Genomic DNA, 27710 nt, shown 5'->3' on the forward strand with positions numbered 1-27710 from the left:
CTTCTGGTGTTGATTACAGACATCCACCACTATGCTGGGCAAGCCAGATTTTTATTAAGATGAAAAGATGAGTGAAAGCTCTAAAAGTATTAAGGCTATAAGGGAAATTTTGGTGTCTAAATTATAGTCCCTAGAATATAAAGAAAAACATCGACAGGGTGAGAGGTATTACTTGCTGCTGGCTTTCCCTTGGGGCTAGACAGAAACTCCAGTTAGCCCACCTGCAGAAGCCGTATACATTATGAGCTTTTCATACTTACAGGGTTAGTTTATAGACAGGGTCTCATAGTGTAGTGTAGTTCGCTCTTATATTAGTGACTCACTGACCGGGTGGTGGTGGTGCACACCTTTAATCCCAGCACTCGGGAGGCAGAGGCAGCCAGATTTCTGAGTTTGAGGCCAGCCTGGTCTACAGAGTGAGTTCCAGGACAGCCAGGGCTACACAGAGAAACCCTGTCTCACAAAAAAGAAAAAAAAAAAAATTAGTGATTCACTTACCACCTACCTTTCTATATTTTGTTTTCAAATGCATATTAAAACAACTTGGGGTTCAGGGTTAGTTAAAGAAGTAAAACCTAAAGGAAATTTCAGAACCATTAGATTTTATATTTCCAACAACAAAACACTACTTACATGTTATCAGCGTGAAGTCTTCCTTCAAAGTTAATGAGAATTGTGTGAATGCTTCTATTTGGTGATCTGAACTTTTTTTTTCAGACTCTATCGTTCGATTGGGGAGTATGATGTTCTCCGTGGCATTTTTAGCAGTGAGTTAGGAACAACGCAGGACACTCAGAAGGCACTATTAGCAGAAGCTAGAAGTGATTATTGTCAAGCTGCTAAGTTGTATGATGAGGTAAAATCAATCTCTGGCAAATATACCAGTTACTTAACCACCTTGGCTCTGTACATGTTAAAAAGAACCGTCAGCTTTAGTGTTAAATGTGTTTTTATAGTAACCACTTGTGACATAATTGTTACGTATCTTGCTCTTTTTAAGACAACATTGAAAGAAGACAAAGCCTTTCATAAGTTCCAAGTATTTCTATGATTGCTGTAATTTTTACAATTTCTGTTTTAGTTTGTTTTCTTTTTCTTAGATAAAAATACGATAAAGTAAAATAGCCCTTGATGTTGATAAGTTGGTTTTGTATGTTTTATTTCACTAAAGTTGACAAAGGTAGTAGGTGTCAAGCTTTAGGATCTGTAGCCTACAACACTATTACGTGAGTGATCTCGACTTTGAAGCCTGCAGTCGTCTATAAATCTCCTTCGCTTTACTTTTCCAAAGAACTCGTTAAGTAATAAATAATAAATAAGTAATAAATTAGAGCAAATTTTGCATCATTTGCCTGGCTTTCCTGGTAAGTTTCTCAGTGAGAGGACTTTCTTCTCATTGGGGTCTGTTTTGGTTGGCTTGGTTTGGGTTTTTACTAATTACAAAGGTCTAACTTTGTAGTTCTGGCTGTCCTAGAACTCACAGAGATCTGCTTGTGTCTACATCATGAGTTCTAGGATTAAAAGTGTGTGCCACCATGCCCGGCCTCATTTGGGGCCTATAAGCATCTTTCTGGTTTTTTATTTTTGTCTTGTAGAATTATTTATTTTATGTATATGAGTACACCATTGCTGTCTTCAGACACACCAGAAGAGGGCATTTGATCCCATTACAGATTGTTGTGAGCCACCATGTGGTTGCTGGAATTGAACTCAGGACCTCTGAAAGAGTAGTCAGTGCTCTTAACCACTGAGCCATATCTCCAGACTGCTTGTTTGTTTGTTTCTTCAATTCACTGTTATTCTGAATATTAATCCCATTTCTCTCCTTTGCCATAAATCTGAAATGATTTTCTTAGTATGTATGCTATAGTATCCCCTTTTAAAACATGTATTAACATCTATGTTATTTCAACTTCATAAAATAGTCCTAATATTTTTCCTGCAGGCTTTAAATAAACTGGAGTGGGTGGGTGGTGAACCCACAGAAGCTGAGAAGGAGTTTTGGGAGCTGGCATCGCTTGACTGTTACAACAACCTCTCTAAATGGAAAGAACTTGAGTACTGTTCTACAGTCAATATAGGCAGTGAGAACTCTCTTGACCTAAGTAAAATGTGGAGTGAACCATTTTATCAGGTATGTAGAATTATTTTTTAGTAACTGAAGTAAACATTTGAGGAAAGAGTCCTGCTATTAATAAGCTTTTTAGTTATTATTAAATATATATATAATAATCTCTAGGTATTAGTCTACCCTTTTGAGCAGGTTTCTGCTGAACGACGTAGATGTTATGTCTTGTAGTTATGCTATGTAGACAAATAGATGATTTCTTAATTCTTAATGATGTTTCTATAAAAATTCCTAAAATAGCCGGGCGTGGTGGCGCACGCCTTTAATCCCAGCACTCGGGAGGCAGAGGCAGGCGGATTTCTGAGTTCAAGGCCAGCCTGGTCTACAGAGTGAGTTCAGGACAGCCAGGGCTATACAGAGAAACCCTGTCTCGAAAAACCAAAAAAAAAAAACCAAAAAAAAAAAAAATTCCTAAAATAATACTAGTAATTTTTTTTACATTTTATAAGATAATTTTTATTCATTTATGTTATTTATATTTATTCAGAGCACAAAGCCAGGAGGAAGGAAATACATAAATCTATTTCGATTAAAATAAACTTATGACTTCAAAATATATGAGATTAATTCACACTAACTAAAGAGCTTCAATACTCAAATTGTGCCACTTAAAAATTTATAATATCATGGGGGTTCCAAGCTTTTTTTCCTAATATCCACTTACATGTGTGTTTCTTTTTTTTAATTAATTAATTTTTTTTACACTCCATATTTTATTCCTCCCACCCCTGTCCACCCTCCAACTGTTCCACATCCCATACCTCCTCCCCACCCCCTTATCTCCATGTAGATGTCCTTACCTCCCACCCCACCTGACCTCTAAACTCCCTGGGGCCTCCAGTCTCTTGAGGGTTAGGTGCATCATCTCCTGGCAGTCCTCTACTATATGTATGTTGGGGACCTTATATCAGCTGGTTTATGTTGCCTGTTTGGTGGTCCAGTGTTTGAGAGATCTCAGGGGTTCAGATTAATTGAAACTGTTGGTCCTCCTACAGGATTACCCTTCTCCTCAGCTTCTTTCAGCCTTCCCTAATTCAACAAAAGGGGTCAGCTGCTTCTGTCCATTGGTTGGGTGCAAATATGTGCATCTGACTCTTTCAGTTGCTTGTTGGATCTTTTGGAGGGCAGTCATGATAGATCCCTTTTTGTGAGTGCTCCATAGCTCCAGTAATTGTGTCAGGCCTTGGGACCTCCCTATGAGCTGGATCCCACTTTGGGCCTGTCGCTGGACCTTCTTTTCCTCAGGCTCCTCTCCATTTCCATCCCTGAAATTCCTTCAGACAGGAACAATTATGGATCATAGTTGTGACTGGGATGGACGCCCTCTTCCTCATTTGATGCCCTGTCTTCCTATTGGAGGTGGGCTCTATAAGTTCCCTCTCCCTACTGTTGGGCATTTCATCTAACATCCTTCCCTTTGAGTCTTGAGAGTCTCTCACCTTCCACCTCCTACGTCTCTGGTGCATTCTAGGGTTCCCCCAACCTCCTATCTCCTGAGGTTGCCTGTTTCCATTCTTTCTGCTGGCCCTCAGGACATCAATCCTTTTCCCTTACCCAATACCAGATCAGGGTCCCCTCTCCTCCCCTCCCCCCATACTAGTAATTATTAAACCCTTTATAATAGGACTGCTATTAAGTCTTCTGTAATATTAAAACTGCAATGAGAACTCTGCTTGTCTTCAAGTGTCATGAATTAATTGTTCTGAGATTGAAAGCAGGCATTTACAACTTAGAACACATTCCAAGAGGTTGTAAAACAATCAAAGGTTACAAAAGGGAAACTAACAATTTATTGTAGGTACAAAGACAGAAGATAAAAAATTGACTAGGTTTATCTCTACAAAACTTCAGTGATAACTTAGTCACAAGAATTATGGTTTTAAATTTTCAATGAACCTGTCGAGCTAGTGACAGATAATGTATGTATGATGGGTGGGATGTATGTATGTGGATGCATACGTAAAGTTCTCTGTTGTAAACTTCTTCATTCAATTTATGATTTGAATTTGTGTTTGAACTTTTAGTGAACTTTTGTAAAAACATAAGGTTGCTTGGAAAAACCATGTGAGCTATCCTGATCTATTCCCCTAGAAAAAGTACAAAAAAACTAAGAAAGAATACATTGCAAAGGATTATTACATCAGAGCAGGAGAGAGCAGGATTAAAAGGAGGACAACAGAGTAGCCTAAATTAGAAATTAATAGGGACTTTAGAAATTAAGAGAGCAATACACAGAATGCAGAGAGAAAGAGAGACAAAGAAGAAGCTGCAGAGAACATGTAGAATAGGCAGGCTTGTTCTTTTGCTTTGTACACAAATGTAAGTATGGATGTGTGTGTGTGTGTGTGTGTGTGTGTGTGTGTGTAATTATGAGATAAGTATGTAGTAAGACCCAACTGGTTTGCATGGAGGTGTATGAATACATATGTGTGAATTTGTATATGACTTTATGTGAATTTATGCATACTTGCTTGTATGAAAGTTTTTCCTCCTGTATGACTCTTTTCTTCTGGTTCAATAAAAGTTTATTGCTCCAAACCTCCCTCTGGCCTGACAAAGTATATGAGCTGTAACATTATTCCAAATAATATTTCAAATAGAAGATGATTGCATTCACCCAGATTGGCTTTCTAAATCAAGAGTTGACTCTTGCGGTTCTGCAGGAGACGTATCTGCCATATGTGATCCGTAGCAAACTGAAGCTCCTGCTTCAAGGAGAAGGCAACCAGTCTCTGCTAACATTTGTGGATGAAGCCATGAACAAGGAGCTGCAGAAGACGGTCCTGGAGCTTCAGTATAGTCAAGAGCTGAGTCTTCTTTACATCTTGCAGGATGATATTGACAGAGCCACATACTACATTAAAAATGGAATTCAGATTTTCATGCAAGTAAGGCAGATAGACCTATGTGATGTATACTAGTTTTATAATAATAGTTTATAATAATATAATCGTTTTAAGTGTCTTACTTTAGATTACTTTAAATAATCTGTCTGCCTCCCACCTATGTAGAATTTTCTCTGTGGAATAGTTGTATAGAAGTTTACTTGAAGCCGGGCGGTGGTGGCACACGCCTTTAATCCCAGCACTTGGGAGGCAGAGGCAGGTGGATTTCTGAGTTCGAGGCCAGCCTGGTCTACAGAGTGAGTTCCAGGACAGCCAGGGCTATACTCAAAGCAGGTACTTAAAAACCCTGTCTCGAAAAACCAAAAGAAAAAAAAAAAAAAAACTGAACCAGGGGGATTCATTTCCCAGCACCCACAATTAGTAGCTCACAACTGTCCGTAACTCCAGTTGCAGGTGATCTGACACCCTCACACAGACATACATACTAGCAAAACACAAATGCACATAAAAAATAAAGAAAGAATCATTAAAAAAAGAAAAAGAAAGAAATCTGAGTATGCTGTGGGAAGCAAGCTGCTAAGCAGTGTTTACTCTTCTATGGTCTCTGCCTCAGTTCTGCCTCTAAGTGCCTGCTTTGAGTTCCTTGGCTGCCTTTGGTGGTAAAACTAACTTGTAAACCAGGTAAATCCTTCTCTCCCCAAGTTGTTTTTGGGCATGGTATTTTTGTGTCACAACAAAGGAGCAAACTGGGACAGCCTCCCTAACCTGGTGTGTACAACAGCCAACAGGAGTAGAAGGAGTGGACTGACGCCCAAGATTGTCCTCTGACACCTGTACCCTGGCATGCATCCACACTCACTCACACACAAAGATAAATTTTTTAAAAACCTGGCTTCTGTGGTTCATAAATTTACATTATAAGATACTATGACTTTTAAATTTAGTGCAGATTAAGAATGTAATTTGTGGATGCATTTGCCTGCCATGTAAATAGGCCTGGAGTGGGTCCTTACTAGGACAATAGATGATAGATTGCAGAACCAAGGACCATGATAGACAGATTACACTGATATAGTTAAACCAAAATGTAACTGAAACCCAAAATTTTAAAAATTTAATCCATTTAATAATTGTTTCCAAGGCATAATTGTTAAGTACTCTAAAATACACTGAATGATTCTTACATTTATAGGGTAATGGCTATATCATGCTTTTTAAAACTATATTCAAAGTTTTAAGTAGTAAATTGCCTTTATAACAAACCTAACTTCCTTTTTTTCTAGAATTATTCTAGTATTGATGTTCTGTTGTATAGAAGTAGACTCGCCAAGTTACAGTCTGTACAGACTTTAGCAGAAATTGAGGAGTTCCTAAGTTTTATATGTAAACATGGTAAGTTTTTAACTTCTTTTTTTTTTTTTTTCCTTTCTAATTGTTCTAATTGTGGAGGGGTTTTTTGGTGCCTGAATTCTTGCATAGTAAAGCCAAACTTAACGTGTAAGGTGAAAACTGCCTTGGACATGTTCTAGAACTGCACCTTTTGACATCACTAGGTTAAGTATTTAAGTCAGTCCAACACCACTGTTCTGGGTACTGCAAATAAACCAAACAAAATTCTGACAGCTTGAAATGCTCAGAGAGTGATTCCAGAGATGGGCCTGTAGGCTCCTAAGGAGGAGCCCAAGTGCACTGTGTAAAAGAAGGGCTTGTAGAGCCCTCCCAGAAGATTACTACCACGATAGAGGCCTTACTATCCAGAATGGGATGGAATGGTGAATCTGAAGAGATAGTTTGGAGTAGCTGGAAGGTTTAGAAAATAGTAGATCATGTAGGTTTTATTCTGATTCCTTTGAATAACCAGTAGTCTGAAGAGAGAACATTTTTCTTAAAGTGAAATGTCTTCATTCTAAATCTGTTTCAATTTTCCTTTGAATAGTTAAAAATTATTTATCAAATGATTTTCATGGCTTGGTCATTGTTTCCTTTTTGAATTTAGAGAAGTATTTTTCAGCTATTTCTACAACTAGTAAGTTGTTAGTTTTTTCTTTTTCTATATCTTTTTAATTTTCATACAAAATATACTTATCACAGTTTCCACTCCAAGTCCTCTACCCAACAGTATACCCTTTCTTTTTCTCTATTTATAAAAGAAATAAGCAACAACAAAAAATAAAACAGAACTATAAAAGAAAAACAATACACACACATAAGACATAAAACAGAGCAGTATGAGACAGAAATACCCAAACAAAGCAGTATGAGACAAAGTCTACTAAAGTAGCTAGCATCAAGTTAATTCTGGTTTGGCCCTCTACTGCTAGGCATGGAACTTATCCTGAAGTATGGTTGATATACCTAGTGCGATTCCATTGGCAATAACTAATTTTTCCTTTGGGAGCAGTTGTCAATTACATACAGCTTATGTCAGGATGTTAGACGTCAATTCTTTGATAAGCAGGCTACAATTGTATAACCACAGAAGAACTAGGGGAGGAGACTAGCACCAAGTGCTGATTGAGGGGTGATGTGGAAACCTAATACATAAAAGGTTCTTAAAACAATATGAAAGAAATCGAATTGGACTTATCAAATAACAGGGGCAGACAGTCCCCAACTATACATCTTTTGGCACCAAGTGAAACCTCCAGTGCTAGGAAGGGCTGCATCCCATTGAGTCATTAACCAAAGGAGCCCCATAGAAATCTCCAAATACCTCAGGTTACTGCCAAGGCCATTGGTTCCTTTCTATAAACTAATGAAGACAACACTGACAGATCTCATTAGATTGGGAGAAGTCAAGCTGGCACTTAGGGCTTTCCTTCACCCTACTACTAGTGTGCAGAAAACAAAGGTAACTACCAACCCAACCACAAACAAACTACTAACCCACAAGACTGACCTATTTATGAGAGATAATCATACAGTAGTGGCACAAGCATCATGGGAATAACTGGCCCACTCTATGAGATGGAAGCCATGTCTGACATTGCTTGGTGGCCATATACTTGAAACTAGATAGCCCATGGGCCTAGGGGAAAACTAAATACTACTGTTCGGCTAAAAGAACAAAATGACTCCTAATGAAATTAAGTAGAGTCCTTTGGGAATATGCCTAAGAGTGGTATAGCTGGACCTTAAGGTAGATCTATCCCCAGCTTCCTGAAGATCTATCACTCATTTCCACAGTAACTACAATTTTCCAATCACACAAACAGTGGATTCGTTTTTCTCTTACTCTGCATCCTATCCAGCATGAACTGTCGTTGTCTTATTAATCGTGGCCATTCTGACAGGAGTAAGATGGAAGGAATCTTAACATAGTTTTAATTTGCAGTTCTCTAATGACTAAGGATGTTGAACATTTCTTTCTTTCTCAACCATTTGTGTCTCATTTTTAAAGAACTCTTTGCTTAGTTTTGTAACCTGTTTTAAAATGGTGTAACAACTTTTGAGATGTGGAGTTTTTCCTCCTATTTGGTAGTGCCCTGGAGATTAATTAAACTAAGTTGTATAAGATGGCACAAGGTAAGTTAAAGATTCAGACCCAGGGCCATCTGAGCTGAGCTGAGCTGAGCTGAGCCGAGCTGAGCCGAGCCGAGCTGAGCCGAGCCGAGCCGAGCTGAGCTGAGCCGAGCCGAGCCGAGCCGAGCTGAGCTGAGCTGAGCCGGGCTGAGCTGAGCCGAGCCGAGCCGAGCTGAGCTGAGCCGAGCCGAGCCGAGCCGAGCTGAGCCGAGCTGAGCCGAGCCGAGCTGAGCTGAGCTGAGCCGAGCCGAGCTGAGCTGAGCTGAGCCGAGCCGAGCTGAGCTGAGCTGGGCTGAGCTGAGCTGGGCTGAGCTGAGCTGAGCTGGCTGAGCTGGTATTCCTAACTACTGCTTCCTAGCCATAGCAAGAGAGAACATTAGCAGTGTGAGATTTCAAAATCATGAGGATTATAGATTGTTTTACATATTAGAAATGTGCCCTGCATGATCCTACGGCTGATACATATTTGGGAATTAGATTCAATGATGAGTGCCCACTGTAAGTTGTCAGTATCCCCACTGATAATTAAGACTGAGTCACCTTGTTCCAGTTCAGATCATATTTAACCCTCAAGAAAGTGCATCATAACCCTGTGAAAGCATTTAGTTTACAGTGCTTTTTAAGTTTTTAAATTGCAGATGAAAGACTGTAGACCTATGGTATGTAAAAAGATTTGTTATGTTTATTTTCCTGTATGTATGTATATATATGTGTGTGTGTGTGTGTGTGTATAAATCTTGTGCATATATATACATATATATAATATTGAAGTTTTGTGTTTATATTACATTTTATATACTGACATGTATTCCTTTTGTGAATGAACAATAAAGGTGTCTGGGTTTTTTGTTTGTTGTTCGATTTTAATTTGCTAGGGTTTTTGGGGTTTTTTTTGTTTTTTTTTTGTTTTTTGTTTTTTGGTTTTTTTTTGGTTTTTCGAGACAGGGTTTCTCTGTATAGCTCTGGCTGTCCTGGAACTCACTTTGTAGACCAGGCTGGCCTTGAACTCAGAAATCCACCTGCCTCTGACTCCCAAGTGCTGGGATTAAAGGCGTGTGCCATCACGCCCGGCTATATTTTTCATTCTTAAAAAATAAGAAATCTTGAGTTAGGTTTCTATTTACTAATGCTGGCTCTATTCTGTTAGTTCTTCTTGTCATTCAGCCATAGATATGATCTGTCTCTAATATTATTTTTAGGTGACTTATCATCTCTGGGTCCCCTAAGGAGACTTCTAAAAACCTGGACCAGCAGATACCCAGATGTTGTGACAGACCCAATGCACATCTGGGATGACATCATCACAAATCGGTAGTATATGGTCTTATTAAGCCAAATCGGTGTTCTTTTCTAGAATTGCCAGCATGGAGATTCTTTGAGACGAAGGCTTATGAAAATGTGCCTAGCCTAGCTCTGCCATACTGATCACCTATATAAGCTGTCAAATCCTCCTGGCTGCACTGCCTCCTTCAGTCCCACATTTCTTCTAAGGGATCCTTGCTATCCACTAGCTGTCGTTGCAAGCACTGGCAGTGATGGGGGCAGCCCTGCATCTCCTCCTCTTTTACAGTAGACAGGGAAGAAGACTGCTATGTAATGATTCTTCATTGTTCTGTTTTAAAACTTGTGTTTTTAATGGTTGGCCTTTTGCTTCCTGGTTCCCAAATATAGTTGTGTTTAGTTCTCAGTTCTACGGTCATATTCCTTTTTTTCTCTTAATTTATTTATTCACTTTACATCCTGATTGCAGCTCTCCTTTCCTCCAAGTACCCCTCATAACCTTTCCCCTTCTCCTCTTATAAGGGGAAGGCCCTGTCCAGACCTCACCCTGTATTGTCTACCCGGTGATACTTACCCATTACTCAGGAAAGGGGCCACGGAATCAGAGGTTGTCAACTATTTGTGAACTATCCATAGCAAGCAGTACTCAGGGACTCCAACCCCAGTATCATGTTCTGTTTTCATCTATTACCAATTTTTCTCGTTTTAGTTTTTATTTTGGGAAGTGTTCTTATTTGTGGGGAAATTGCAAGAAATGTAGAACTCTCTTGTGTACCTTTTTACTAGGTTCCCTCATTTTGTTTGAATACTTTTGACATTTTATTACATAAGTACATAAACCTTATTCTTTCTGTTTCTCCCATGCATATACATACTTCCTAAATGATCTGCACATGAGTAGCATTTCTCATGTGCTCTTATTTTTTAAATGTCGATTCCTTTCTTTTACTAAACACATTGGTAAATTTTCCTGTTCTAGTCTTGAACCTGCTGTCCAGTTGCAGTTTTCAGCTGTCCTATCAGTGTCCTTTGAAGCACTGCAGTGACTGACTGTAGTGTTTCCTACTGTAGATCTCCCTGTAGGAGCAGATCTGCTCCAGAATTATGGGCTACATTTTGTTTTATTAGTTTAGTCTTTTTAATTCTACAGCAGTCCTGAGCCCTATTGTGTGTCATAGGATGCTGACAGTGTGAATTGTTCCTCCATTTGTGGTTGTCTTGTTTCCTCATGATGAGACTTGGTGTTTTATCCTACCACATGAAAGTCCTCGGGCTCTTGTGCTTCTTCCACCTTTTTTCTTCTTCCTTGAAACCAGTAAGAAACTAATGTGGGAGGCCGTCTGAGGTGTGCAAATGCCCTGCGACCTGCGACACTCACCTCTCCCGAGGTCTTGTCTGCTAATCTCATCTGTACAGTTCAAAAATTATTTCTTGTTTTTTGGACCCTTGTTCCATGGTTATCAATTTAAATCTTATGGTGAGGTATAGATATCCCCTCTCTACTTTTTTGTACCCTTTACATTTTTCTGTATACTTTGGAAATATGCATGGAATGTCTGCTGTTAATTCCTTGCAGCTTCAGACTTTGGTTAGGGATTAAGCCAGCCGTTGAAGGTTCAGACATTCTGAAAGTAAAAATAGAAAATACCTTGAGCTGGGCGGTGGTGGCACATGCCTTTAATCCCAGCAGAGGCAGGCGGATTTCTGAGTTGGAGGCCAGCCTGGTCTACAAAGTGAGTTCCAGGACAGCCAGGGCTATACGGAGAAACCCTGTCTTGAAAAAAAAAAAAAGAAAGAAAGAAAAGGAAAGGGAAGGGAAGGGAAGGGAAGGGAAGGGAAGGGAAGGGAAGGGAAGGGAAGGGAAGGGAAGGGAAGGGAAGGGAAGGGAAGGGAAGGGAAGGGAAGGGAAGGGAAGGGAAGGGAAGGGGGAAAGGAAAGGAAAGGAAAGGAAAGGAAAGGAAAGGAAAGGAAAGGAAAGGAAAGGAAAGGAAAGGAAAGGAAAGGAAAGGAAAGGAAAGGAAAGGAAAGGAAAGGAAAGGAAAGGAAAGGAAAGGAAAGGAAAGACCTCGAGTTCATGAAGGCGACAAATACCACATTTTTATTCAGTGAGACATTGCTGTGACTTGATCCTCATCTCTCGATTTTTTTCATAATCTTAAACTATCATAGACATAGACAGCTTGTTACTTTTTGTCTCACTCCCTCAGCTGCTGAAGTAGGGATTGTCAGACTCTATTGATTGTGAAATTGTCCGTTTTTCCCTTTGGTTTTAAATTTTCCTGTTACTATTATGAAATAACCTGACAAAACAATCTAAGGAGAATGAGTTTATTTCTACTCATAGTTGAAGGATGTAGCCCATCATCACTTGGAAGTCATGGCAATGAGAACTTGAAGCAGCTGGTTATTACTTTATTCCTAGCAGAAGGTAGAGAATGATGAATGCTGGTTATAAACTGGCTTTTCTCCTTTTTATTTAGGACCCCAGTCCCAGGAAATCTAGATAGTCCCTCATAGGCATGCCCAAGGGGTAACCTAATCTAGATAATTCCTCATAGGTATGCTCAAAGGGTAACCTAGTCTAGATAACCCCTCACAGGCAATCCCAGGGGATAACCTAGTCTAAATAACCCCTCACAGACATGCCTAAGGCTTGTTTCCTATGTGATTCTGGATCCTGTCAAATTGATATTAGCCATCACATTGATAGGTGTTATTACTTCCTGATGAAATCCTTCTTTTATCGATGAAAAGTAAAGTAACTGCAGGCCTTTGTCTCCCAAGTGCTGGAGTTAAAGGTATGTAGTACCGTGCCTAAAGACCTGATTCTAAGGCAGTTGTGAGCTGTCTGACCTGGCTGCAGGCAGCTGAGCTAAGTGCCCGTAGAAAGTAGCGTGTGCTCTCAACTACAGAGTTACCTCCCCAGCCCAATTGTGTGTGTTTTCTTGATGTCTTGGATCATGCTTGAAGTGATTATTCTGACTCATGTCTGTTGACTCTTTTCCACTGACAGTCACTTTTACTTTCCTCACTTTTTTAAATCAATTTTGGATTGTATCTTGGCTTTATGAATAGTCTCTTGTGTACACTCTGGCTTTTGTATGATGTTTGGCACTGGGATTAGAGACCAAGGATTCATGGTCCAGCCTTCCATACATGGTTCTGATTCTGTCTTTCACCTGTATGCTTATGTGGAGTTCTGTTCACAGCTCTTACAGGTCCTTCTGTGGCCAGATCCCATCGGGAGCCCTTTCAATCTTCTTGTGCCTGAATCCCTTCCTGGGGTCCGCTGGACAACATCACGGGCCCTAGCACCCTCACATTGCCCCATGGCACCAGGCACTCATACAGCAAAGTAAAAAAGAACAAAACAAGAAAAAACAAGAAAGTCATTCTAGTGTCAGAACTTTCTCCCTAGTTTTAATTCCCTGCACGTGCAGCCTGCAGGTTTCAGTTGTTTTCCATTCTCAGGAATTTTATTTTGCATTGTACAGTTTCTAGACAACACAGAGGTAGGCTGCAAGAGGCTCATAGTGCTGTCCTGAAGTCAAGGCAGTTCTCTTTTGGGCCCTGTGCTCCCCAGGATGGCAAACCTCCTACACCTCTGTCCCCTCTGATGTGGAATTGGGTTAATCTCCCCTTACCTGGGAGAACCCGTCTCATGTGTGTACATTCCTTCCTATCTTATCTGTGATCAAGTGCTCATTTTGTAACTTTTTTTGCTTATCTATAATTGTTTGAAATGTGATTTAAAGCAGTAAAAGATTAAAAACAATAGTAGATTTTGGGGAAGAGGGGCAGGATGTGTTGAATAGTGTACAAGAATAAAAGCAGGTCCATGGTGGGAAAGGCTCTTGTATTCGTTTCTAGAAGAGGAAGGAAAATGTAGGTAGGTAAAGAGGCACAGTAGTTTATTTGACTATAATGCTCTAAGAAGTTAGAGACAGCTGTTTCCTGTTACATGCCTGTATGCTTAGTTATTTAAGCAGCTGAAATGGAAAGATTACTCGAGTCTACAAATTTGAGACCAGCTTGAATAATATAACAAGGCACCCCCGCCCCCCAAAAATGACAGGAAGAAGGAGGAGAAGAAAGAAGAAGAAAAGGAAAAAAATTAAACCCTAGATGAATAGCTGGAAATTATTTGATTGATTAGGGAAATCTTTGTATGTTACACCTCTTTGCTAGTACTACTGATAGTATTATAAAATATATCACTTAAACAAAATCATAGGTGTAAATTATAACTATAATCTTTATGTATAAATTTATATATAAAATCTTTCATTTATAGGTACTTGTACGAAGTTGTATATAAATTACAATTTGTATACACAGTAGCCTATACCTATAATCAGGAGGCAGAAGCAATAAGATCTTTGTAAATTTGGTTCTACGCATATCAAGTTTAAGACCAGCCAAGGCTACATAATAAAAAATAATTATTTCTATTTAAGTGTTTAAAAAAAATCCCCAGGGATGGAAAATAATTGAAAAGATACAGGCTGCATGTGCAAGGGATTCAAACTTGGGACATACCTATTTCAAAATTTTTCAGTGTTTCCTTTTTTTTCAGGCAGAATCTCACTGTGTGACACAGTGACTGAGGACTCACTGTGTGACACAGTGACTGAGGACTCACTGTGTGACACAGTGACTGAGGACTCACTGTGTGACACAGTGACTGAGGACTCACTGTGTGACACAGTGACTGAGGACTCACTGTGTGACACAGTGACTGAGGACTCACTGTGTGACACAGTGACTGAGGACTCACTGTGTGACACTGTGTGACTGAGGACTCACTGTGTGACACTGTGTGACTGAGGACTCACTGTGTGACACTGTGTGACTGAGGACTCACTGTGTGACACAGTGACTGAGGACTCACTGTGTGACACAGTGACTGAGGACTCACTGTGCTCCAGGCTGATTCTCCTGCCTCCTTTCCTCATTGGAGATTACAGATATGTACTGATCAGTGATTGTTCATAACTTTTTTGTTACTTTACATTTTTGTCTCTGGGAATAGGACCTTAGATTGGAGATACAATGACACAAATGGCTTTGAGCTAAGACATCATGTGCTACCCATTTAGAGAAAAACATTTAAATGTAAATGCTTTATTTTAGGGAACTGGAGGCACTGAATAGAATCTAGAAATGTCTGTTGAACTATTCTTTGTAATCTTTCAAGAGTGTATTTATTAAATTGGGAGAAATCTAATCCGTTCTGTGTATATTTATACTGTAAGACAAGTGAAACCTTAACACCTGTCCAGTTCTGTGTTGTGTTGCTGCAGTCTCCTCTCAGAAATCAGGTAGCTTTCATGACTCTGACATTGCAGCTGATTTCTTATTTTCTTGTGTAGCTGCTTCTTTCTCAGTAAAATAGAAGAGAGGCTGACTGCTCCTTCGGGAGATCACAGTATGAGCGTGGATGAGGATGAAGATTCCACTGACAGGGAAGTGTACGAGCCAAAGGAAGAGGTTCGTTGCATGCTTCAGAGCTGCAGATTCACCATGAAAATGAAGATGATAGAAAGCGCCTGGAAGCAGGTACTCTCCCTGTCAGTGCTCTTCTGGGGCTCCTTGGTAGCTCCCTGAACTAACCTTTTTCTTAACTTTCCTCTAAAACATGAACTTTAAAAATAATTAATTGGGGCTGGTGAGATGGCTCAGTGGGTAAGAGCACCCGACTGTTCTTCCGAAGGTCAGCAACCCAGCAACCACATGGTGGCTCACAACCATCCGTAACGAGATCTGGCGCCCTCTTCTGGAGTGTCTGAAGATAGCTATAGTGAACTTACATATAATAAATAAATAAATCTTTAAAAAAAAAAAAGTTTAAAAAAAAAATAATTAGCCGGGCGTGGTGGCGCACGCCTTTAGTCCCAGCACTTGGGAGGCAGAGGCAGGCGGATTTGAGTTCGAGGCCAGCCTGGTCTACAGAGTGAGTTCCAGGACAGCCAGGGCTACACAGAGAAACCCTGTCTCGAAAAAAGAAAAAAAAAAATTATTGATCTTATACTCTTTATAAGGAAGTAATTTTGGAAGCTAGGATCTAGCTCAGTGGTAGAACTCTTACCTACCAAGGCCCTGAGTTCCATGTCCAACAGTTGGCAAGTAAATAACTTTGAAGAAACGTTTTTTATAAATTACCCACAAAGCCTCAAAATAGGTTTATTAGAAACCTATTTATTATTTGAATATGATTATTTTCTATTATTTAAAAGCAAATAAATAATAATGCCAGATTAATATCACTTAGAAAAATGAATCCTTGATGGTTACAGGTTTTATAGGTTTAGTTTGTAGATGTCTTGCATTTGATAATCAAATCTTATGCTTATGTTACTTGAAAATTATATATTTATTAAAATATTAATTATATTTTAACATATTGAGCTTGTTATTTTAATGCCATTTGTTAACTGCTCTTATAGACCTTCTTTATAACCCTTAGTCTACTAAAAATAGTTAACCATTCTAACTTACCAGTTTAAATGTTCATTTATGTATTCTTTTCTTTGTGGTGTATTAGGAGGGCTTCAAGAATAAAATAACTTTCTCAGTCATAGTAACTAAGAATCCATCTGAAAGGCTGGCATTGTGCACATCTCAGTGACCTTCTGCAGTGATCTGCCTTTGCTCCCTCAGCTCTCTGCCCTGCATTGCTTTTATGTGACTTGCACATAGCAGGCTTGGCAGTGGCAGACTGACCCTGAGAGCTGGAAATGGCTACAAATATGTCACTGTATTCCTTCCACAACAGATCTTTCTCAACTAAAAGCAGCTTCTCTTGAAACCGTCAGGGGAAAGACCTTCCTAAGAAAAGCCTTCATTGCTGTCTTCCAGGGCCTAGCTTAGCTCTGACTGCAGAAAGAGAGGCATAACCAAACCTCTCACTAAGCTACATGTGATGTGGAGAAGGCCAGAGTCCTAGTCCTCCAGGAGCAAGCAGAAAATGCTTCCTACTGCTGCCCAGCTTCTCCAAGCTGGGGTAGAGTGTGACAAGACAGGAAGAACGAGGAAACAATGAGTACACAATCTTGTGAGGAACCCTGAGATAACTGAAATCCTCTGTGTGATACCTGCTTTTCTTCAGCAGTTTTAGACATTATATTTGCATGGAAATGCATGGCTGACAATACCAATAACATTAGGAATAGAGAGAAAAATAAAAATGCAGACCTAAGGGCAACAGGAAACCTTCATTGTCTTATTTATAGAAGCAGTGAATGTACAATTTGAGTTTTTTGTTTTGGGGGGTTTTTTTGTTTGTTTGTGTTTCGAGACAGGGTTTCTCTATATAGCCCTGGCTGTCCTGGAACTCACTTTGTAGACCAGGCTGGCCTCGAACTCCGAAATCAGTCTGCCTCTGCCTCCGCCTCCCAAGTTCTGGGATTAAAGGTGTGCGCCACCACCACCCGGCTTTTTTTTTCTTTTTTTCTTTTTTTTTTTTTTTTTTACAATTTGAGTTTTGATTCTTTTTATTGCCAAGCCCTTCACAATATACCAGAAAGTGCTTTGTAGAGCCAACAGATGAACAATTCTGACTTGGTGATAAAATCTGAAGGACCATGATGCTGGAAAGGCACTTTATTCTTAGGAACAGAGAAAATCACTTGGAAAGTATGTCTAATTGGAAACTAAAGGCAAGTGGTCATAATAGGATTTACTTGAAGAATTTAGTGTAGTGTAGAGGGTCACGGTGAACTGGGCTAAAGGTGAGTTCTTGTACTTCATTCATATAACATTATGAGACGTAAAAATGACCTTGGACCCTCAGTCTCCAGGCTGGAGTTTTGGGTCTACTAATCTGTGAGAACCCTCTAAGGTGCTCCCAGAACCAGGTGGTTGGATATCAGTTTCACAATACCATGTCGTTGTAATGAGGAACTTTGGAGAAGGACAGAGAATTAACAGATGCTGTGCTTTACTGACTGGGATGCAGGTAGCCATGCCTAAGTTAGAGAGCAGGGTGGAGGAACGGTAGAGTCCAAGAAAAATAGGTCCTTTGGCAGGAAACTTTTGCCTGCTGTCTTAGTTAGGATTTCCATTGCTGTGAAGAGCCACCATGACCAAGGCTACTCTTCTAAAGGACAACATTTAATTGGGGCTGGCTTACAGACTCAGAAGTTTAGTCCATTATCAAGGAGAGAACATAGTAGCTTCCATGTAGACATGATACAGGAGGAGGAACTGAGAGTTCTACACTGGAGAAGATGGTCTTGCATACAGCTAGGAGAAAGGTCTCAAAGCCCACCCCCACAGTGATAACAGTTCCTCCAACAAGGCCACACCTCCCAATAGTACCACTCCCTTATGGGCCAAGCATATTCAATCCACCACAGCTACATAGCTCTGAAGGAATCAAGTGGATAAGAATGCAGAAAAGGAAGAATGAGCAAGGTCCGAGGAGCAGCTTAGAGGCACACAATGAGCGATAGGGGAACTGATGGGTTCAAAACAGGGAGAGGGATTGCTGAAGTGAGGTACCTTATGGAAGTTCACAGTGCAGCCTCAGCATGGATGCATTTGCTTTACTAAACTATAGAGGAAGAATCATGGAGGAGACCATTGTCCACACAACTGGAGTTGTCTCCGGAGTAGTGGCACTGAACCCCAGTGCAGGAGGAGAGCAAGTATGCACATGAGCTAGAACCTGGTTTACCAGCTGATGTAACATATAGAAACGCTGACAAGATGAGTGTGTTAGGAGAATGTGAAATGTTGGTTTATTATTTAGACGTGGACAGAAACAAAAGCAAACATGCAGAAACGTATTGGGGTAAGGAAGGTGGTTAGAACAGGATGGCTTGACTTTAGGAATTTGGTGAGGGCCTCCTTAATAAGCTGAGGGTAACTATCTCACAAATTGTCAAGGAAAAGATACCACTGTTCTCCTAGCTCCATTCTAAATAAGACAGGTAGGCGAAGAAGAGTGGTGTCCCAGGCCTGGGAGCACATGGGCAGGGAGACTTACAGAAGGGGCGTTTGAATTGCAGAGCATGCTCTCGTGAGGCTGAGCAGCTGGAGCCTCGTGAGGACAGGTTTAAGGTAAAGCATGACCCACACAGGTGTGCATGGAGGCTGGAGATTACACTGAGGGCTTTGGAAATTATGTATGCTGATGACATTAGAAATGTATAACAATGAAGGGGGATAAGAAAAGACTTCCAGCTAAATAAACTGATAAACAAAACATATGCTTTATTAAAGTAGAAAGATAGTACATGTAATATGACAGGATGTTTTCTGATTGTATATCTCATAAAGGTACAGTATTCTCCATATATGTAGAATGTTTCATAGACAGATATTGTGGCTCACACCTGTAATCCCAGCAATGGGGACCGAGGCAAGAGGATCCTGAGTCTGAGACCAGCCTGGTCAGTACAGAAAGATCTCTGCCCTAGAACAAACTGAGGATGTTGTTCAAATACTGTACTTGCCTGTCATGCATGGAGCCCCAGAACACCATGAAATTTGGTGTAGTACAATCCCAATACTGATGGACGCAGGACCAAAGGTTCAGTGTTCCACTCAACTCTCCAATGACTTCCAAGCCAGTAGGGATTGCATGAGACTCTGTCTGAATGAGAGAGGTACAATGCTTTATACCTGAACAGGTTTTAAAAAAATAATAAATTTGAAAATATATTTTTAATTGAAGTAGAAACATATCATTTTCCCCCTTCCCTTTCCTTCCTCCAGCCCCTCCCAGATACTCTTCTTCCAAAACATTAGTTGCCTTGAGTTCTTTGTCTAAGGGTGGGCCTCATTCATTTACCCCCTTCCACGTTATTATGTCGATTCACACTGCCATTATTCCAGTCATGTTTATGCAGTCATTTTTAAAAGTGACTGTTTCACAACAAACTCTGTGATAGTCTAGCTCTATAATCTTGATGTCCTCTCTTCAGGAATGTTCCTTGAACCATGTAGGATTTATGATATATATGTATCCATGGGCTCTGGGCTTTCCACCTTCCATTGACCTCTGAATTGAGTCTAGTTGTGATTTTCTGTGATGGTTTCCATTTTCTATAAAGAGAAGCTTCTTCAGTGAGCTTTAGATATACATATTTGTGGATGGAAAGGTAAGATGGTAAAGATGCTCTAGCAGTGTGACAATAGAGTCTTTTCTAAGATTTATGACCTCATTAGCCATGGAAGTTGTCAAGATTTCTAATACCAGGCATGGTTTCCCTCCTGTTGAGTGTGCCTTAAGTCCAATTAAACAGTTAATGGTTACCGCCAACATGTGAGTATGACTTACTGCACCTTAAAGAAGCCTTGCTGTGCTGTCATTGTGGCTCATAGGTGTAGGAGCTGGATAAGACTACTGTTTCCCTCCCATGGCAGTCTGCATAGGATTTTAAGCTACCATGCAAAAGCCAGACTGTAGGAAGGAGACTTTCAGGTCAGATCAGCTCAAATCTTCTGAGTGTCCTAAGTGTTCAGGGTCTTCAGAAATAGAGGTTTATCTTCAACCTCTGAGAGGCATCCAGGGGCTATATCAGTAGTCTATATTGCTTTGGCAGTTACTTGGACTACCCTGATCAACCATATGAAAGGGAATTTAGCTTCTTACACTGGGTATATATAGCTTCTGACATTCCAAAGCAACAATGATCTTACAGCAAGCTCTGTTCTCTAACTCTTGTAGTCTTTCTGCTCCTTCTTCTACAACGATTTCTTGAACCTTATATGCAAGAATTTTATTGTAGATGTACCCAATGGATTTGGCTTTGCAACTATGCATTTTGACTGGTTATAGTTTTCTGTAATGGTCTCCCCAAATTTTAAAGTGGGATTTTAAATTCTAAGGAAATGAGTTGACTGCTCAAGGGCATGTTTTAACATACAACAAGGAAAACAGGCCAGTTAAAAACTTTTTAAAAGTAATTTTCTATAGTGGTCAGATGTGGATGGTATTTTGCCTTTTCACAACTGATATGTATATCCCATGCTGTCTTAGTTAGGGCTTTACTGCTGTGAACAGACACCTTAACCAAGGCAAGTCTTATAAAAATACAACATTTAATTGGGGCTGGCTTACAGGCTCAGAGGTTCAGACCATTATCATCAAGGTGGGAGCATGGCAGTATCCAGGCAGGCATGGCACAGGCAAAGCAGAGTTCTACATCTTCATCCAAAGGCTGCTAGTGGAAGACTGACTTCCAGGCAACTAGGGTGAGGATCTTATGCCCACACCCACAGTGACACACCCATTCCAACCAGGTCACACCTATTCCAACAAGGCCACACCTCCAGATGGTGCCACTCCCTGGTCCAAGGATATACAAACCGTCACACATGCCTTAAAGAAAGGAGATAGCAATTCAAATTTTAAAAGTCTAATTTTCCTAGACATAGGTTGTATCTAATGGTGCCTATACTGGAGCTACGAGAAGCACAAGAAGGCCCTCTGGCTATATAAAGAGATGTCTCAAAACCTTTTCTTTCTTTTCCTTCTGTTTTCATAGAGTAATTTCTCACTCTCCATGAAACTCCTGAAAGAGATGCATAAAGAATCAAAAACAAGAGAAATTTGGCGAGTGCAGTGGTTGCATAGTTACTCCCAGCTGACTCACTGCCGGAGCCACACTCAGAGCCCTCGGGAACAAGTCCTCACTATGCTCAAAACCATCACGCTGTTAGGTAATTAGATGCTATTGTCTGCATCAATTTGAGAGTGCTATTTTATATTGTCTTTGTTGTTGTTTTGTTTTGTTTTGTTTTTTTGAGGCAGGGTTTCTCTGTGTAGCCCTGGCTGTCCTGAAACTCACTCTGTAGACCAGGCTGGCCTCAAACTCAGAAATCTGCCTGCCTCTGCCTCGCAAGTGCTGGGATTAAAGGCGTGCACCACCATGCCCAGCTATATTGTCTTAAAAGCTAATTTTTTGTGCTACTTCCTCAGAGAGTTGAAATCTGCATTAGGAATATCATAGATAGCAGTTAAGGATGCCCCAGAGCGATTACATTTCTTAGGAGAGAGCAGCTGATGCAGATCAGGGGAGTTTCATATACTAATACAGTACATCATTTAGAGCTATGTTTACCTTTCAAATAAAGTGGAAATTAAACTTTCTCTCCTTAACTTGGCTGTTAGCCTGTAAGCATAAGAGGAGAAAAGTGTTGTATCTGTCAATCTTACTATACTGCCAGTCACCTCAAGTACATAATGGGACTGCTGCAGGATAGAATACTGCCATAGGCTGTGTAAAAGTACACCATGAGGACTACTTTCTCCACATAACTCTAGGAGCAGAAAACATCCACATATGGTAGCACACACCTATAATTCCAGCACCGAGGAGGCCAAGGCAGGGTAATTGTGACAATTTCAAAACCTGCCAGTGCTATATAGGAAGACTATCTCAAAACAAACAAACAAAAGAGCCCAGAGCAGGGAAAACTGGGAAACGTAAGAAATGGTTCTAGGGTTTCTTGAATCATTATACTGATATTAAGACTATGAGTACAACTGCCTGGCATATCGGAGGCTCTGGGTTTGCTCCTCAGTAAGTAGTAATAACATTGAGTACTCATAGCAATAGCAGTCCTGCAGTTGGAGCACAGGCACAGAGCTGTATGAGCTGAGCAGGCTGGTGGCAGTGATCCTGACTGGAGCCTACTACAGACAGGACGTGGCTGCTAAGCTTCCTAGTGGGCACATTCCTGGGTGGTACAGCCCTGAGCTCCCTGCCCAGCACCGAAGCAGAACTAGAGTCCTTGTTTAATAAGAGCCGTTTTCTGTTCTCTGCAACAGACAAAACCAAGAATTTGATAAAATGTGATGGATGATTCTAGAATATAAAGTTTTTCCTGCTTTTAAATCTTAACACTGTGGGTGTCAGGGTTTATTTTTAGCTGTGGGGTCCAGGAGCCACCTCACAAACCACATGAACAGCAATCTCATTCAGACAGAAATAATTAACTGAACATTAATCCCGGAACTGATCAATCAGTCAGGGCTGCAGACCAGATTCTGAGCTGTGTGCTACCTCAAACCAGAATCCTACAGAGCTGTTAAGCCTGAAATCCACAAACATCTGTGCCAAGTTATTCCACCAGTCAGGTTTTAGGGATAGGGGACGTTCTTAGGAACAAACATTCTTTGTGGTACACTTATCCTGTTCTTATTGGTTGGGGTAATCAACTGTGGTGGGGGACACCTTGTTTGATATTCATGTCTTTATTTGCCAACCCAGATGTCAGCTAGCCATGTACATGGCTCTTTATGCCAAGTAAAATGCCAGTTCCCAGAGAGGTCTTGGGAACTTAAAACTTTACCCAACTCCTACTGAAAATGGAAGTCTTATTCCAAATGGCTTCTTATATTGGTACAGGTGTCTCTTATGTTGGGGTCTAAACGAGAGACAGCAAAAGCCATGGAAGTTCATACACGGGTGCAAGAAGTACTGCTGAGCGGTTGGTTCAGGTCCAAGCTTATTGTGGCTAACTATCCAAAGCAGTTCTACTGACCTCCATTGTAATTGGTTTCCAAGAGCATCAAAGCATGTAATATAACAGAATCTACGATCAACTTGGGCATGAGAAAGTTTCCTTGTAACAGTAATAACAGCATAAAATGACTGGCTAGACAGGCAGCAGTTACCCAGGCTTTAACATTAATGAAAAACATTTTCTATTCGTCAGGGAGTATAAGAAAATCTTTCATCAGAAAATGATGGCAGGTTCTTGTACTTCAAGATTTATATTAGTTAATCTCTTAATAGAAAAGAAGTTATTGACTGTGAATTTCCTATTTTAAAAAATGTGTTTTATTTTTTAATACAACAGATGAAAGTGATATTTCAAACTACTTAAATAAAAACATTCAGGCCTCTTGTGACCAGAGCATTCTCTTGGGCACAACTTGCAGAATCATGGCTGATGCTCTCAGCAGAGAGCCAACCTGCCTGTCTGACCTGGAGGACAGCAAGGTGAACTCAATCTTGACACTTTCCGGATCTAATGCAGAGAACACAGAGAGGGTAAGTTGTTGTATTGTGTGTCTTTTATGTGCTGCCCTCAGGACAAAGTGAAGCCGCAATGAGAGAGTACTCTTTTGTCAATTCAAAATATGCTTAAAGGCAGGAATAGTGGCTCACAGTTATAAACCTAGCATTTGGGAGGCACCACCATGCACAGAGCTGAGCTATAAAGTGAGACCTGGTCTCAAAAACACGATTGAAATGAAATGATGAATTAAGATGAAACGATTGACAAGTATTATTTCGAGTTTATTATATGGAAAATTGAACATTCCATGTATCTCTTATTTGTTATTTGAATTAAACCTTTTTTGTTTTGTTCTTTTTCTTGTTTGTTTGTTTGTTTGTTTGAGCCAGTATCTTCTGTATTCCAGGCATGTCTTAAACTTGCTGTCTAACCAAGGATGAATTTGAACTTTCTATACCTCCCATATGCCAGATTATAGGTGTGTGCCACCACACCCAGTTTACGTGGTACTGTGTCTGAACCCACGACTTCATGTAAACTAAGCAATCATTCTGCCAACTGAGCTCATCCCAGCTTCCTGAATAGTATAGGGATTTTGTTGCCTTATTTTTATCCCCTGTTAAGTAGGTCTGGTTGTCCTGGAACTGATTGTGTAGCTCAGGTTGACTTGAGCCTTAGAACAATCCTTCTACCTCTGCATCCTGAATACTGGAATTACATACCCAACTTGGTAATACAGATCTTTAAAACAAGCTTTCATATATGAAATTTCATCACTAATTTCCATTGAGATGGTTTCTCCACTAGCTTGTGGGTTAGACAACCTTTGGGGAAAGGGTTGTATTCAGCTCTGCTTCGCTTAGTTTGTGGGGCAGTAGTGCAGTCATATTATTTTGGTTTTCAGATATTTTTGGATTTTTAATAGTTATCCTCTTCATCTTCCATCCTACTTCAGTGCTGTCATGTGGTCCTGTCTTCTCCCTTGTCAGTGTCACTGACATCTTTGCAGGATATGATCATACAGCACCAGCTTTTGTCATTTTTGTGAATCCAGTGGAGTTCACAGTGCCTTAGACTGGTCCACCTCTTTATGGCTCATTGACTGACCGGCATGTTCTCTTTAGTTTATCTGGTTGTAATATTGTTCCAGATTTTACTGAGATTATTTACTGCCTTGCATGTGCATGTGCATACACACACACACATTTACACCACAGTTAGCATAGCTTTTAATGTTTATTTTATTTAAGATGTCTGGATTGACTAGACAAGCATCAAACTTGTAGTCCCCAGGGATCCCCTTGCTTCAGTTGAGACTTCACACACCACACCTAACTTCTCAGTGTTATTTCAGAGCTATTGATCTAGTCATGTATCTTCTCAATTCCAGGTAATCACAGGTCTGTACCAGAGAGCATTCCATCACCTCTCCAAGGCCGTGCAGTCAGCTGAAGAGGAAACCCAGCTCTCCTGCTGGGGCCATGAGGCTGCTGCTGAGCGAGCCCATGCTTATATGACACTGGTAGGCTTCTGTGACCAACAACTCCGAAAGGTAGAAGAGAGTGCCTCACAGAAGAGAAGTGCAGGTTAGTGTTCTATTTGTAAGCTTGAATAATATATAGATGCTTTTGATCTAATGGGTGGTTTTTTTCAAATGACAAATCTTTTACTTTGTTTCATCTTTAGAAATAGTAGTTTCAGGGGCTGGAGAGGTGACTCAGTGGTTAAGAGCACTAACTGCTCTTCCAGAGGTCCTGAGTTCAATTCTCAGCAACCACAACCATCTGTAATGGGATCTGATAAATAAATCTTTTAAAAAAATTAGTAGTTTCTCCAAGCAACACACCTGTATTTAAATAAAATCCGCTGTATTTATTGGCAATTCTGGGGTTTAAACTAGCCTTAATAATATTAGGCAAGAACTCCACCACTGATCTAAGATGCTACCCCATAACTTTTAGAGACATGTATATAGAGACTATGTAGCACAAGCTGGCCTTGAACTTGCCATTTTGTTATACCTCTCAGGTGCTAGCATTGTAGGGGTGAGTCACTGCAACTGGCTCATTTGCTTCATGTAACTTACAGGCTCCTATGGTCTACCTCTTGCTCTAGGAAAAAATCAGGAGCATCATCCACTGTGTGCTGTCAGTACAGGATGAAAACTGCTTCCTGAAAGATTAGACAAACGTGTGACATTTCTTGACTGAAAGAAATCACTGGCCTGGCGGTGGTGGCGCACGCCTTTAATCCCAGCACTTGGGAGGCAGAGGCAGGCGGATTTCTGAGTTTGAGGCCAGCCTGGTCTACAAAGTGAGTTCCAGGACAGCCAGGGCTACACAGAGAAACCCTGTCTCGGAAAACCAAAATAACAAAAAAATCACTGGAGAGGGAACAGTGACAGACTAAAAAAAAAAAAAAAGCCAAGGAAAGGGGAAGAGAATCACTTGTCAGATTTATGATTTATGCGCTAACCATCACTTCCTTCTTTGCTGTCTTTGATTCTATAGAACTGGAAGCATATCCAGCACTTGTGGTGGAGAAAATGCTGAGAGCATTAAAGTTAAACTCTTCTGAAGCCAGGCTGAAATTTCCTAGATTACTTCAGATTATAGAGCAGTATTCAGAGGAGACCTTAAACATAATGACAAAAGAGGTTGGTATCCTTGAGAGTGGAAGAGAACTTTTCAGGAATTAAAGACACATTTTTACTTATATGTACACTCAGAGTGTATAATGCACGTTATGGCCTTTTAGTTTTTTTCCTACTTTTGTGTTTTTGCACATGCTGCATCATGCGTGCAGAAGTCAGAGGACAATCTCAGGCATCATTCCTCAACTTCTGCCCTGTTTGCAACTTGATGTGATTCTCTTCATTTCTCCTGCATCTGAGGATGACAGATGTGTGCTGCTATTTTTTACCTATTTTCCTTTGTGGGTGTAGTAGAAACACTATATCTAAACAAGAACCAAATCAATCAAGGAAGAATATTTCTGGAGCCAAGATAGGGACTTTATATGGAAGTTTACCCTCTACACAGATGAAGCTGCAGTCTATAACATCTGTTGGTATCTTAAGCTTAGTTTTTATTTTAGCCAAGGGTGAGGACTAAGTGGGAATTGAGAGGTTTGTGCATGCACATACAACACCCTGCAACCTTCATATGCTTGTTCCATGGAGCACTTGGGTATACACAAGCTGACTGTGTCCTCTGGGACCTATCTGTATAGGGAAGGCCTCATCTATAAAAGAACAGAGCCATCTGAAAGGTTCCTTCCTGTTTTTACAGATTTATAACTAAAATATAGACTGAGTTCAGAAAGGACTAACTGCTACTCTGCTGCTTTATGTAGCAAGATCTTTGTTGTTATTGTGTTTGTGTGTGTACATGAGTGCCCAGGCTAAAGATCAGTACCCTGTATCTTCCTCACCTGCTCTCCAAATTGTCTTTTGAGACAGATTGTCACCCTGAACCTAGAGCTTCCCAATTCAGCTAGACTGACTGGCCAGCAAGCCCTACTCTGTCCCATTTCCTCCTGTCCCTGCCTCCCCAGCTCCCTGGGGATTACAGGGTCATGGTTTTCAATCATAGGTATTGGGAACAGAACTCAGTTTCTTTTTACCAACTGAGCCATCTCCCCAGCTCTGTATAGAAAATCTTAAACAATCTTCATCTTTGAGCCATGAGGGCCTACTATGCTATCAGACCTGATTCTGAGTGCTGGAGACTTTCCGTAGTGCTTTTTTTTTCCCCCTTTTCAGTGTATAAAGCAGAAGCAAACTTTACTAAGAATTGCAGAGAAGTGTAGAATTGAGGGAACGTGAGAAATTAAGGAAAATTAAAAAGATAAAAAAAAAGAGTCCTAGAGTGGGAGGCATTTCCAAGAGAAAAAGCCCTTTAATTTTTTTTATTACACTTATTTGGTTAATTTGCATGTGCACATACTTGTACCAC

At 40.4% G+C, this 27710-nt stretch overlaps 1 protein-coding gene across 1 annotated transcript in view; it reads left to right on the forward strand.

Annotated features, from left to right (window-relative positions):
- Prkdc (protein kinase, DNA-activated, catalytic subunit) overlaps nt 1-27710 on the forward strand; it is a 196754-nt gene that overhangs the window by 140120 nt on the left and 28924 nt on the right. The window contains exons 64-73 of the mRNA XM_029470470.2: nt 718-856; nt 1946-2134; nt 4792-5016; nt 6258-6366; nt 9696-9807; nt 15150-15336; nt 21273-21447; nt 23593-23786; nt 25145-25340; nt 26265-26410. Of these exons, the coding sequence (XP_029326330.1) occupies nt 718-856; nt 1946-2134; nt 4792-5016; nt 6258-6366; nt 9696-9807; nt 15150-15336; nt 21273-21447; nt 23593-23786; nt 25145-25340; nt 26265-26410 (1672 nt within the window). The remainder of the gene's footprint in view (nt 1-717; nt 857-1945; nt 2135-4791; nt 5017-6257; nt 6367-9695; nt 9808-15149; nt 15337-21272; nt 21448-23592; nt 23787-25144; nt 25341-26264; nt 26411-27710) is intronic.

Source organism: Mus caroli, unplaced genomic scaffold (genome assembly GCF_978045245.1).
Source record: "Mus caroli unplaced genomic scaffold, Mus_caroli_1 scaffold_17, whole genome shotgun sequence".
In the NCBI taxonomy this organism is placed as follows: Eukaryota; Metazoa; Chordata; class Mammalia; order Rodentia; family Muridae; genus Mus; species Mus caroli.